General features: G+C 44.2%; 1 protein-coding gene across 5 annotated transcripts in view; it reads right to left on the minus strand.

Moving 5' to 3' along the window:
- Window positions 1-12,686, minus strand: part of LOC135526552 (protein diaphanous homolog 2-like) — a 728,420-nt gene that overhangs the window by 519,363 nt on the left and 196,371 nt on the right. For 4 of the 5 annotated variants that reach the window (XM_064955040.1, XM_064955039.1, XM_064955037.1 and 1 more), the window contains exons 7-10: window positions 5,660-5,734; window positions 5,477-5,546; window positions 4,390-4,526; window positions 2,478-2,586 (exon numbers count right to left, since the gene is read on the minus strand). In XM_064955040.1, the coding sequence (XP_064811112.1) occupies window positions 2,478-2,586; window positions 4,390-4,526; window positions 5,477-5,546; window positions 5,660-5,734 (391 nt within the window). Of the gene's footprint in view, window positions 1-2,477; window positions 2,587-4,389; window positions 4,527-5,300; window positions 5,317-5,476; window positions 5,547-5,659; window positions 5,735-12,686 lie in introns of those variants that run through there. The other variant, XM_064955041.1, reaches the window with a different exon arrangement.

Here is a 12,686-nt window from a genome sequence, read left to right on the forward strand (position 1 = left end):
CAATGTGTTTTTTCCCCTTTCTATAGACCGGGGACAGTGGAATCGAACAGGTTTGTATTAATCCAGTGGAGTGAGGGAATATGGTATTATGGTTTATGGGGACATGTCAGTGCTAATGGAGACTCTTTACATATGCACCAGGACTGCCGCACACCGGGAAAACAGCAAGCTTAAGGAGAATTCTAAAGGTTGTTCTGTGCTGCACCAGCCCTACTGGTGGGGTGGAAAGGGACGGGATAGTTGCTTTGAGAACATGCCAATAGTGTCAGGCAGCAGCAACATAGCAGACATCAAACCACTCCAATAGGACCTCCAGAGCCTTGGACCAAGAGCTGGGCATCCAAGCCTGAAGTCTACCCACCAGGGACGCTACGCTAGAATCCTTTCTGAAACTCCACTAACTTCACTCCCATCTCTTTACTCCCATCTTTAGTCTTTCAAAATGAAGAGAACTATTTCGAGAGTTATGAGTGACTGAGGGAGCTTCATGGGCCTAATGTTGTTTTCTTCTCTTCGTCTACGTGTAGATTTGTCCTCCTATCGTATGAAGCAGACAGACCTCGACCATGTTTGTTGTGTGGAATTGGATTGAGGAGGGTTATTGTGGTGCTTGTTTTTGGGGTTGGCGACGGTGCAAGAAGGGAGCTCGGGCGTCATGTGTGCCGTGCTTTGCCGTAGGAGGTTTTTTGTCAGTGTAATTAAAAGTGGGACTGCTGGGACGGTTTAAAGTCGGGATGCAGGCTGGCTTTCACTCTGCAGTGGAGAGAGCAAAGCCCGAACTGCGGCAAAACCCATTTTAATCACATTAACAAAGTCAGGCTCCACAGCACCATCACAAGGTTTTTTTAAAGTATTCTAATTTCTTTGAACCTTCTACATCAGCAAGGTAGTTTAATTTATTTCACAATTAGCGGCGGCTCTTTTCATTAGCGGACATTTTATGGAGGAAAACAAGCAGCACAATCCAGGGATTTCTACCTCTCCTCCTTCCCCCATCCATTCCTCCTTCCTCCATCCCTCCCTACCCATCCATCCCTACTTCCCCCATCAATTCCTCCTTCCTCCATCCCTCCCTACCCACCCATCCCTACTTCCTCCATCCATTCCTCCTTCCCTCCCTACCCATCCATCCCTACTTCCTCCATCACTCCCTCCATCAATCCCTCCTTCCCCCATTCATTCCTCCTTCCCCCATCCATTCCTCCTTCCTCCATCCCTCCCTACCCATCCATCCCTCCTTCCCCCATCCATTCCTCCTTCCCCCATCCATTCCTCCTTCCCCCATTCATTCCTCCCTACCCATCCATCCCTCTGGCCCCCATCCATTCCTCCTTCCTCCATCCATCCCTCCCTACCCATCCATCCCTCCTTCCGTCCTTCCCCCATCCATCTCCTACTTCCCCCATCCATCCCTCCTTCCCTAACCCTCCCTCATCCCTCCTTCCCTCATCTCACGTTCCTCCCTTATCTCCTTCCCATAGTCCCCCCCTCCCATCTACAAACAATTTTACAAATTATGAAATTTAAAAAAAGACTGCTTGCAAAAAAGTGCAAGAGAAAGAAACAGTGAAGGGAAAATAACAGAAGTAAAGACAGGTATGTTGCTGCATGGTTGCCCTTTTCCTCTGGGTCCTCAGAGACCCGCTCAACAACACTGAGAAAAAGCAGAAAAATATTTGTTACGAGAATGGGAAAAAAACATTTCTGGAAGTCAACATCTCTCTTCTGGTCTTGTGTTATATTTCAGAGTTCTCAAAAGACTTCTCAAAAGAGTCCTCAAAAGAGAGTAGAACAGTTCTGGTAGAGCTCCTCTAGTGAAGCAGGTGGTGTTGATTAGGCCAGGAGAAAGAACCCTTGGTCGACTCACATCAAACAGCTTAGGTGCCAGAGGTTGACAAGCAGACACAAAGCAAGGAGGGCAAGGGAGATGAAATGTGTGTACCCGTCGACAGGGGCTGAGGTACAGTAGACCCCTGAGTGACAGAACTGTCAATTTCAACCTGTCCCTCCGCGTCAAACACCGGCTCCAAGCCAAGAGGCCATTTGTGAGAATGACACTGACTAGAGCCGAGTTCTCTCCATTGCACATGACATGGCAGACTCGAATGATTTGACTTTGTTATGTGTGATGTGCATAAATGTGAGCTTTCCACAACTTGTCTCAGAGGCCTACAGGTTGAGGTCATAGATAAAACTTGGAAGGGTTGATAAACAGAATATTGATGTATGACTCAAATCCAAGCAGACTAGCATTGAAATAACAGTCATCTCACCATGGGTTACTCCATAAGGGACAGGTTAAAAGAGTGTTGTGGATGGAAGTGGATATTTATGAAGGTTCTTATGGAAAGACGTGAGAAAGGTATATATGACTCAATGTCACACGTAAATCACACACTGTTGTCAATGGGATTTGCACAAAATGCGAGTTTGTGACTGTGTGTGTGTCTGTCCAAAAGGGGTTGTAAAATGCTGACCTGGAGCTGTTGGGCCTCGTGATTTTCCAGTCCCTCCACTATCGGAGCAAATCTCTCCTTGTTATTCCTCTCCGCTGCAATCGTCATGGCAGCCAGGATCTTATCCAGGCTGAGAGAAAACAAAAAGACTGAAAAGTCAACAAACGCCTTTATCGCCCTACCACCAGGACATTTACTCACACCTCCACCTCACATATCATCTCATCTGTCCCCTTGTCTTGGTCAGGGACGTTCTATGGGGACCCAAGACAAATGGTCTGGCCTGAGTCTTTGTTTGCAACCCCGTGCATTATAGGTATCCAATTGATCTGCTTTAGTGTTCATTGCTCTGGTAATGTTCAGAGAAAGCCTGTATAGCTGATGTTATCTATTGTAAAAGCTATTCATAATAAAAATGCAGTTTGTGATGCCAAGGCAGGGCAATTTAATGCAGGGAGAAGGCTACAGGACTACTTTATAAAAACACATTGTTGTGAAAGCAAATTAGACCGTTTACAAGGGCTCACGGCAAATTTGCTGAATAGTGATTTGGGCAATTTCAAACGAAGGCCTCACACTGCTATGCGCCTGCACAAAGGGGCTGCAACACAAGTAGGTGAAGACAGTTTAAATCGCCACTTTAGTAAACAGCAAACAAAAGTTTTTGGACGCCGAGCCCCTTCTTTATCTGGATGAGCTTTATCACGGCATCAGTCGTCGGGGCCTCTCTCATCGGGGTTGGAAATGGTTTGCTGTCAAGCTTTTATCTTCTATACACAGGAGAAGCACATCCGAAAGAAAGAAAGAAAGAGGGAGGGAGGGAGGGAGGGAGGGAGGGAGGGAGGGAGGGAGGGAGGGAGGGAGGGAGGGAGGGAGGGAGGGAGGGAGGGAGGGAGGGAGGGAGGGAGGGAGGGAGGGAGGGAGGGAGGGAGGGAGGGAGGGAGGGAGGGAGGGGGAGGGAGGGAGGGAGGGAGGGGGAGGGAGGGAGGGAGGGAGGGAGGGAGGGAGGGAGGGAGGGAGCTCTTGTTTTATATTTTCAGCACATTCTTTTTTCTGTTTCTCTCCACTTTGCCATCCAGGGCGGTGAAGTGTTCGTGGGTCCTCAGGGAGGGAGGATGGCTCACGACCGAGCCATGCCTGTGATCTTCCCCCCTCGCTCCAAAATAGTCTGGCAGAGGAGCAAAGAGAGGGAAGATGCGGAGGAAACTACCGACCCAGCACCACCCAACCCTTGACTTTTTTTTCCGGAAAGTGAGGCCTCAGCTCTATTTCCTGTCAATCAGCTGTGCATGCTTAAACAGGGCTGTTTAAGCATGCACATGTGTGTTTTTCTTTAAGTATTTTGGAAATTGAGTATGACGGCAACTTAGTTAGTACTAGAAGATTAATTTCAGGCGAGTAATTTTACATTCCTAGATTAAACATAGCAGGGGCCAAAACCACGGTCACACAGAGACATTCGGCAGGGGGCTGATATTAAAGAAACAGTTTTAACTAGATTCTCGTATTTGTCCATTTGTTTATTTTCCTCCGCTGCATGCAGAGCTACTTTGAAGTCCCGTTGTTATTTTAGTCCAGCTCAATACAAAAGAGCGCCCCTGGATTCAATGTATAATCTGTCAGCCAAACTCTGTGTTCATGGCCAACAACACTGAGCACTGAATTACATTACACAGCCCAAACTGCTAAATCAGAACATGTTAACGGACGGACATCTCAAAGCCCTCGCTGCAAATGTAACATGAGTGCACAGAATGTATTGTGTTAGGGCCAGTGACAGGTTGTCTACAAATCTACTTCCTTAATGTGATTATAGAAATGAGGGTTGCTAGGGGGGAGAAGTGGGGATGAAGACCATGGCTGGCACTGAGACAAGTGTGAAATTGAGGATATTATAATGGTAGATTAGTGTTGAATGTTGCGGTGAACTTACATGTTTTCCTCTCCAATGATGCAGATAGCTGAGAGGATCTTGACGATCTCTGTCATCATACTGGTCTGTTTTGGGTCAATGGCCCTGGCCAGGAGATGCAAGCTTCGCTCATCTCCCAGAATCCTTTGCAGTCCATACTGCAAGGGAAAATGGAGATTATGATGAATTGAGCCAATTCAGGCCAGGACTGTGGGGACAAATACTTATAGGGACAAATACTTATAACTTTAAATATATCTTGGACTCAAGTATACTTGAACACAGATTGGGATTTTGTTAAAGGGTAGCAATATCAATAGCTCATCCATTCTCACTCCAAAGATGAGACAGTGCTGCTTCCCAAAAAAGAATAATGAAATACTTGATGACAATGGGTTGAATATGGAAAATTAGCTCGGCTTTACTTGTCCATAATAGCTATCGTCACAGTACATCCATTTTAGATAGGAAAAACGGCGAAACTGGTTTCACCATACAGGATTTTGAGAAGAATACCTACTCGGTACAAAGTAATACCACTTTTCATTCATTTCATTTCTACCACTCTTTCAATGTGAATAGTTTTGCCATTGAAATTTAGTCATTGAAACTATATAAATTTCAGCCTCTGGTTTGTAGCACTTCAGGGTGAATACAGAACCACTTCTACACTGTACTGTCCTTCTCTTCCCTCCTCAAATTAAATTGAGTCGATATAACAGGCGGAATAAAGGATTACAATGATTGTTCAAGTGGTTGAGGGCCCACGTTGGGTGCCAATTGAACCCTGATATATGGGGCTTTCTGAAAACATTGAGGAATCAAGAAAAACTGCTGAACGTGAAACTTTTTAAATGAAAGCCTTAGAACAACCCAACACGTACAAACCGTATTGTTCATGAAGGCCTTGGACCAACCCAACCCGTACAAACCTTATTGTTCATGAAGGCCTTGGACCAACCCAACCCGTACAAACCTTATTGTTCATGAAGGCCTTGGACCAACCCAACCCGTACAAACCTTATTGTTCATGAAGGCCTTGGAACAACCCAACCCATACAAACCCTATTGTTCATGAAGGCCTTGGACCAACCCAACCCATACAAACCTTATTGTTCATGAAGGCCTTGAGACACTGGATCAGCTTGTGCTGGTTCCTTTTGTCTATACTTTCTGGCCTGAAAAAGACAGGCGAAAGGACAGGAATGAGAATACGGCAGGGAAGAATAGATTTAGACAGTATTGAGGGCGTATTGAGAGACGAGAAGTCATTGTACTGTGAGATGCTTACTGTTTCTTATCCAGCAACTTATCCAATGCATCCAAGAGGAGGCCCAGTCCTTCATGGCCAAAGTTGTTCACCCAGCTAGGAAACAGAAGAAAAATCAGTCAGAAAAGTCAGACAACATACATGGTCCCGTGCCAGACCAACAGATGTCGAATCACACATCAAAATAACACAAAAAAGTCATTGGTGGTATTGGTTTCATTGTCTCTGAGGGAAAAAAATCCTCTCCACAATATGATTGGATATGGAGAAAATCATTGTCTCTATGTTTCCTGTTTATTTCTTTGGAGAATCTATTCGTGAGAAGTGGCATTGAAAATCAACACGGCCCTCTTTTTTGTAACACTAAATGCTAGAATGTGTATCACATTAATTTACAGGCAAAGGATGGATCTTCCATCCTATGTCCTGCTCCTGTGTTCTAGCAGTGTTCTTCTAGGCCCCACACAGCCTGCTGTAGCAACGCCAAAAGATTAAGCAATGCAAGAAAGATAACACTGTAATCGATAATGGATCGCAGGAGATAATTGGCTATAAACCACAAACGTATCTGGAGACAACAAATGATCCAGCGCAGATGAGACTGTTTGTCAGCGATGGAGGCAGGGGCCGACCCCCCGATCACAGCCTGATTATGACATTAGAATCACTTCTTCTCGCCGCCAGACTGTCAATAAAACGAAGCGCATTGAGCATTTTTTTAGCGCTAAAGGGTCATAATTCAATGATTTATTCCGCCTTTTTGATAATGATTCAAAGCAATAATAGCATGCATATTAATGTAATTTGTATTGAGTTGGAGAAGACCCTCGATTAGAGCCGATGCGTACTGCCCAAGGCGGCTCTGCCAAGGTGAAGCGAGGTAGCTATTTGCAACAGAATGAATGGAGAATTATTAAGAAAGCCCTCCGAAACCATTCCTCAAAATGCATTACCAGGCCAAGCCCAACCCAATTTGCACATTATTACCACTATGATGTACAGTATAATGATCTGCTTTGTTAATAAAACCAAACAGCATAATGTTCAAAATGTATAACTGTCTGTTTACCGAAGATGTTGAGTCAGGCAGCTCATTGCATGCAAACACAGTTAGCTAAGCCCCAATAACAAAAATGAGATCTCGGGGAATCAATCTAGCCCGACTCAATGTAGAGCACAATCACACTGCTGTTTATGACAGCCGACATCAATACAGAGAGTAGGAACAAATGAGCGATGTGAGACAACAAAAGGGGGAAAGAGGCGACATGGTTGACGGAGCACAATTCGGTAAATCCACAATCATTTTGTTTATGCCCGCCGATTCGCCACTGTAGGGCTTATGCGAGAGCTAGGGGAAATGAAGCAAATATTTGTGGAGAGATATTCTGATTATTACACGGTGCGCTGTGTAACCTGAGATCCAAGGCACAAATACCAGGCAGTTGTGTACAATGTCTTGGAGTGCAAAACAGGGGGGGGGGTCGCAAAAGCTGCCATGACACCCAAATTTAGATCCATTGGATGAACAAGTTTGTAGCTCAGGCGGATTAAAGGTCACCCAGCCAGGCCTGATATGCTGGACAGTGATATGACACAATCCATGTGGTTGAAATAACCTGTGTCTCAACACGACCTCTTCTTCAACAAGATGGAAAGTAAACAAAGCAAAACAGCGCTATTCCACAGACAACACTGATAGATGAAAGCTGAAGTTGAAGACGCATCCCGTCCCTAGCATGTTATGACAAGCTTATATTGTTCTGAGGCGGCTATCTTTTCACTGCTGGGAAATCAAGCGGCTTTCGTTTGGAGGTGCCTGAAGTGGATAGATAGTGAAGTTAGGTCTATCTGTCTGTATGTCTCTCTGTCGATGTTGCCAATCCGTCTGTCGGTCCATCGGTCTGGCAAAGACGCAACAGCACAGTAGCCAAATAGGATGTTCTTCCCTTTCAGCTTCCTCCTCCCTCAATTTGTGGCATGCATCAGGATCTCATTAACTTGGGGTGGAGCTTGTTCATGAGCAATTGAAGGATATAATCTTGCAGTTAAGTGCCATCAAATCGTGTTACTTTCCACAATCATGTACATTCCGCAGGCTAATGATAAAGGCATGGTTTGCCTTAGGGACGGACCAATTTTATGTGTACTATTTCTGCTGGTTTGATTATGTTGTATTTACGTTAAGTGTCACAAAAAAAAAATGTATATAAGATGTCACAGTCCCAAATGGAAACGTATACATCTGACCTTTGCAGTCACCATGTAGCTCACGAAATGAAATAATTAGCTGACTTTGTGGGTCACTATCAAGTATACCATATAGGTTGCTGAGTGTGTTTGGCGAGTCGTGTTAATCATATTCCTACAAGCAGATTTGGCATGGGAAATGTCACTGCTGCTGGAGAGAATGCTTTGCTTGTGTTCACCAGCCACAGCAACAGACCGAACGGAATTGTTCTGTGGAATCTGACACGCATTCAGTCTATCTGACCAACCAGCTGGCCTGTCCTGTGATGCCTTTTATGCACATTGATTTCAGCCAGTGGCCCAACATTGTTCATTCTTGTTGTGTTATTTCGTTGGGGCAGGCGTCGGGGAGTATTATGTTATTGAGAGCTCTGTGTGAGAGAGCAATATCTTTCATATTGGATTACGGACTAAGCCATACCGCTGTCCCACTCTGCCACTCCTGACCTATTCAGCACTGCTGTATTCCACTTGAGAACATGTGCTCTTAGCAACAAATTGCTCTCGACATTATAACCTGAACCTGAGCACCGGCAGGCTGCCAGCCTTGTGATTCTGCATTCTGAAGGCCATAAGCATTTCCTCCCAATCAATGCAATGACTTACTGAAGGAACCAGAATAGCATGAGAATGATGAGAATGATGTCAAACACCCACACATATATAACATTGGAATATCATCCAAAACAATTGCATTGTATTTTAATTACACACAAGGTTCTACTCTGCATAGTTATATATTGTATAAATACTATGAAGCAAATCAGTCATAGTGGTAACAAGAAAATAGTGTATACCAATGACTGCAGTTAGCACGCAACATCTCCATTTTGCTCTTTGGTCAGACAGAAGGTATTTAGTTCACATTCTCAGGAATGACGAAATTAGCATTTATCCTTTCAGACGCTGTTATAGCTTATATAAAGCAGACGTCAGTATCCTCAAACAATTGGTTCTCAGAAAGGTTATGACCTTTGCAATAGCAAGAAAAGAGTGACGAGTAGCTTATTAATGAGTAAAAATACAGACATCTTTGTGAATAGGACTTAATGAATGGCCTAGCCTTTCCACTTTCTGACCTCGACTTCCTGTGTCTCCTCTGGCCTCTGGGCATCAGGCATATTACACAATACAAACCAGGAAGGAGAAAGGTCAAAATATGAAATACCTAGAAGCATTTGACTCACATAGAAAGTTGTGATCTCAATAGGCAATGATGGAAAGAATGAAGAGGGAAGGGTAACACAGAGATGGCACTGTGTGTTAGAGATCAGGGTGCCATTTGAGAAGCAACACCACTCTTTTCACGTGGTTGTTTCTTCCATTATGAGTGGATTGAAGTGCTCAGCTGTCACGACCACACACACCTCTCTAATGAAGTTGTATACTTGTACTCCCCTGCCTCTTCTGTCCTCTCCAGCAGATCAGTTTTGATGACGGGACATAAATGGGATCTCTTGCATTCTCCGCCAGGTGTCTGGCCCACCTTCCTCCATTCAGATAGGGACGTAGAAGAGAGGACAATAGAAGTAATAATCGTTGCTTTGAACACAGCGACAATGGGAGCGCCCGTACCCTGTAAAAACCACTGTCAAAACCCTCTAGAAACCACTTTCGAAAAACCCTGTAGAAGCCAATGTAGAAACCCTGTAGAAATGCATGGCAAATTTCAGCACAGGGGAGAGTGGACAGCACCAGGCAACGGTGGAGTGGCTATGTGACTGACCACACAGGCACATTAACCTTCCTAGTGAGAGGCGAGAGAGAGAGGCAAGAAACGAGAGAAAGGCAAGAGAGAGAAAGAGGCGAGAGAGAGAAAGTGGCAACAAATCACACCACATTTTATTGGTCGCTTACACATATTTTACAGATGTTATTACAGGTGCAGTGAAATGCTGCACCTGTGATAACATCTAGCTCCAACAGTGAAGTAATACCTAACAATACAAAACAATACACACAAATCCCCAAAATTAAAAGAAATTAAGAAATATCAGAACGAGCAATGCCAGATACATTACATGACCAAACCTATGTGGACACATGCTCGTTAAAAATCTCATTCCAAAATCATGGCTATTAATATGGAGTTGTCCCCCCCCCACCCCCTTTGCTGCAATAACGGCATCCACTCTTCTGGGAAGGCTTTCCACTAGATGTTGGAACATTTCTGCTGGAACTTGCTTCCATTCAGCCACAAGAACATCAGTGAGGGCGGGCCTGGCTTGCAGTCGGCATTCCAATTAATTCCAAAGGTTTTTGATGTGGTTGAGGTCAGGGCTCTGTGCAGGCCAGTCAAGTTTTCCACCCCGATCTCGACAAACCATTCTGATGGAACCTCGCTTTGTGCACGGGGCATTGTCACGCTGAAACAGGAAAGGGCCTTCCCCAAACTGTGGCCACAAAGTTGGAAGCATAGAATCGTCTAGAATGTCATTATATGCTGTAGCGTTAAGATTTCCCTTAACTGGAACTAAGGGGCCTGTACCATGAAAAACAGCATCAGACCATTATTCCTCCTCCACAAAACTCTACAGGTGGCACTATGTATTAGGGCATGTAGCGTTCTCCTGGCATCCGCCAAACCCAGATGGTACTCCAGAGTCCGATGGTGGCGAGGTTTACACCACTCCAGCCGACGCCATTGGCATTGCGCATGGTGATCTTAGGCTTGTGTGAGGCTGCTCGGCTATGGAAACTAATTTCATGAAGCTCCCGACGAACAGTTATTGTGCTGACATTGCTTCCAGAGGCAGTTTGGAACTCGGTAGTGAGTGTTGCAACCGAGGACAGACGATTTTACGCGCTTCAGGACTTGTTCAATGCGTTCCCGTTCTGTGAGCTTGTGTGACCTACCACTTCGTGGCTGAGCTATTGTTGCTCATAGATGTTTCCACTTCACAATAACAGCAATTACAGTCGACCAGGGCAGCTATTTGACGAAATGACTTGTCAGTCAGGCCTTTCTCCCGTGAATGTTTGTCTATGGAGATTGCATGGCAATGTGCTCGATTTTAGACACCTGTCAGCCATGGGTGTGGCTGAAACATCAGAATCCACTGCTTTGAAGGGGTGTCCACAAACTTTGTATATATAGTGTATGTAAATGTTGGTGTGGTGTGTATAGACCGTATGGAAAATATATGAATAGAAAAGGTGTGTACAGCAGTAGTTATATAGGATGAGCCATGAATAGAATACAGTATATACATATGAAGTGGATAAAACAGTATGTAAACATTATTAAAGTGAACAATGTTCAATAACCATGTACATAGGGCAGCAGTCTCTAAGGTGCAGGGTAGAATACAGGGTGGTAGCCGGCTAGTAACAGTGACTAAGTTCAGGGCAGGGTACTGGGTGGAGGCTGGCTAGTGAAGACTGTTTAACAGTCTGATGGCCTGGAGATAGAAGCTGTTTTTCAGTCTCTTGGTCCCAGCTTTGATTCACCTGTACTGTCTCCGCTTTCTAGATGGTACAGGTCGTGGCTCGGGTGGCTGTAAATGTCCTGTACGGCAGGCCGTGTGCCCACTGTTGATGCGTTTGACCCCTCCAGCACCGAGGCTAGACGACATTGATTGTGCCCGTTAACTGAAATAGGGGTTGTATGGAGCTATACCTCTGTCGAGGAATGCCACGGTTTGATATGGTAAGCAGTATAGGACCTGCACATCCACTGATGCCTCACCCCCTAGTGAGACGCTCTCTTTTCATCTTGACAGCCAGGAAAGAAATCAGTCAGTGCCACCTCCCTCATTCTAATACTAGAATATCTGTGCAAAGAGATGAGTTAATTAATCTTTCAAGTCATAGGCCTGAATTAAATAGTTGTATTCTTGCTTTATGTATTTAATCTTTTTTCCTCTTTGTGGATTCCACCACAGCAGTAGTTCTTGAGGGACTGCGAACAGTTAACTCACATATTGTCTATCTAGCTGGTGTTCCACTGCCCCTAACAGCAGACCGCTGTGAACTGTCATTTTACAGAGGAACAATTAGGTCGCCTGATTTTCAGGAAACACATGTGTGGGCAACATGACAACATCCATAGAAATATATTGAAACTTACTGTAAATAGAAACTCTGAATAACATTTAATGTGGCATATCCAACCACCACTTCCTCTTAAAGAAAATATTGACACTGACACCTGGATTGTGTTCTTACTAACAGAACTGCAAATTGTGACCTATCCATAATACACCATTGGGTGTTGACAAAAAAGGAAAGGGAAGTTGAAATTGCAAAAGCTGTGGATGTAGAGCAATAGAATGTCAATTATCCCCCTGTTTAGTTTAGTTCATTAGGATCCCCATTAGCTACTGGACATGAAGCAGCTATTTTGCCTTCAGAAAGTATTCACACTGATTTTTCACACATTTTGTTGTATCACAGCTTGAATTTAAAATGTATACATTTTAGATTTATTGTTACTGGCCTACACACAATAACCAATAATGTCAAATTGGAATTATGCTTTTAGACATTTCTAAAAAATTAATTAAAAATTAAAAACTGAAATGTCTTGAGTCATTACGTATTCAAAGTTGCATGGACACACTCTGTGTGCAATAATAGTGTTTAACATGATTTTTGAATGACTACCTCATCACTGTACCCCAAACCTACAATTATCTCTATAGTCCCTCCATTTAGCAATGAATTTCAAACACAGATTCAACCACAAAGACAAGGAAGGTTTTCCAATGCCTCGCAAAGAAGGGCAGCTATTGGTAGACTGGCAATTTTTTTTTTAAAGCAGACATTGAATATCTCTGAACATGGTGAAGTTATTCAT

The sequence above is a fragment of the Oncorhynchus masou genome, chromosome 32 (genome assembly GCF_036934945.1).
Source record: "Oncorhynchus masou masou isolate Uvic2021 chromosome 32, UVic_Omas_1.1, whole genome shotgun sequence".
Classification (NCBI taxonomy): domain Eukaryota; kingdom Metazoa; phylum Chordata; class Actinopteri; order Salmoniformes; family Salmonidae; genus Oncorhynchus; species Oncorhynchus masou.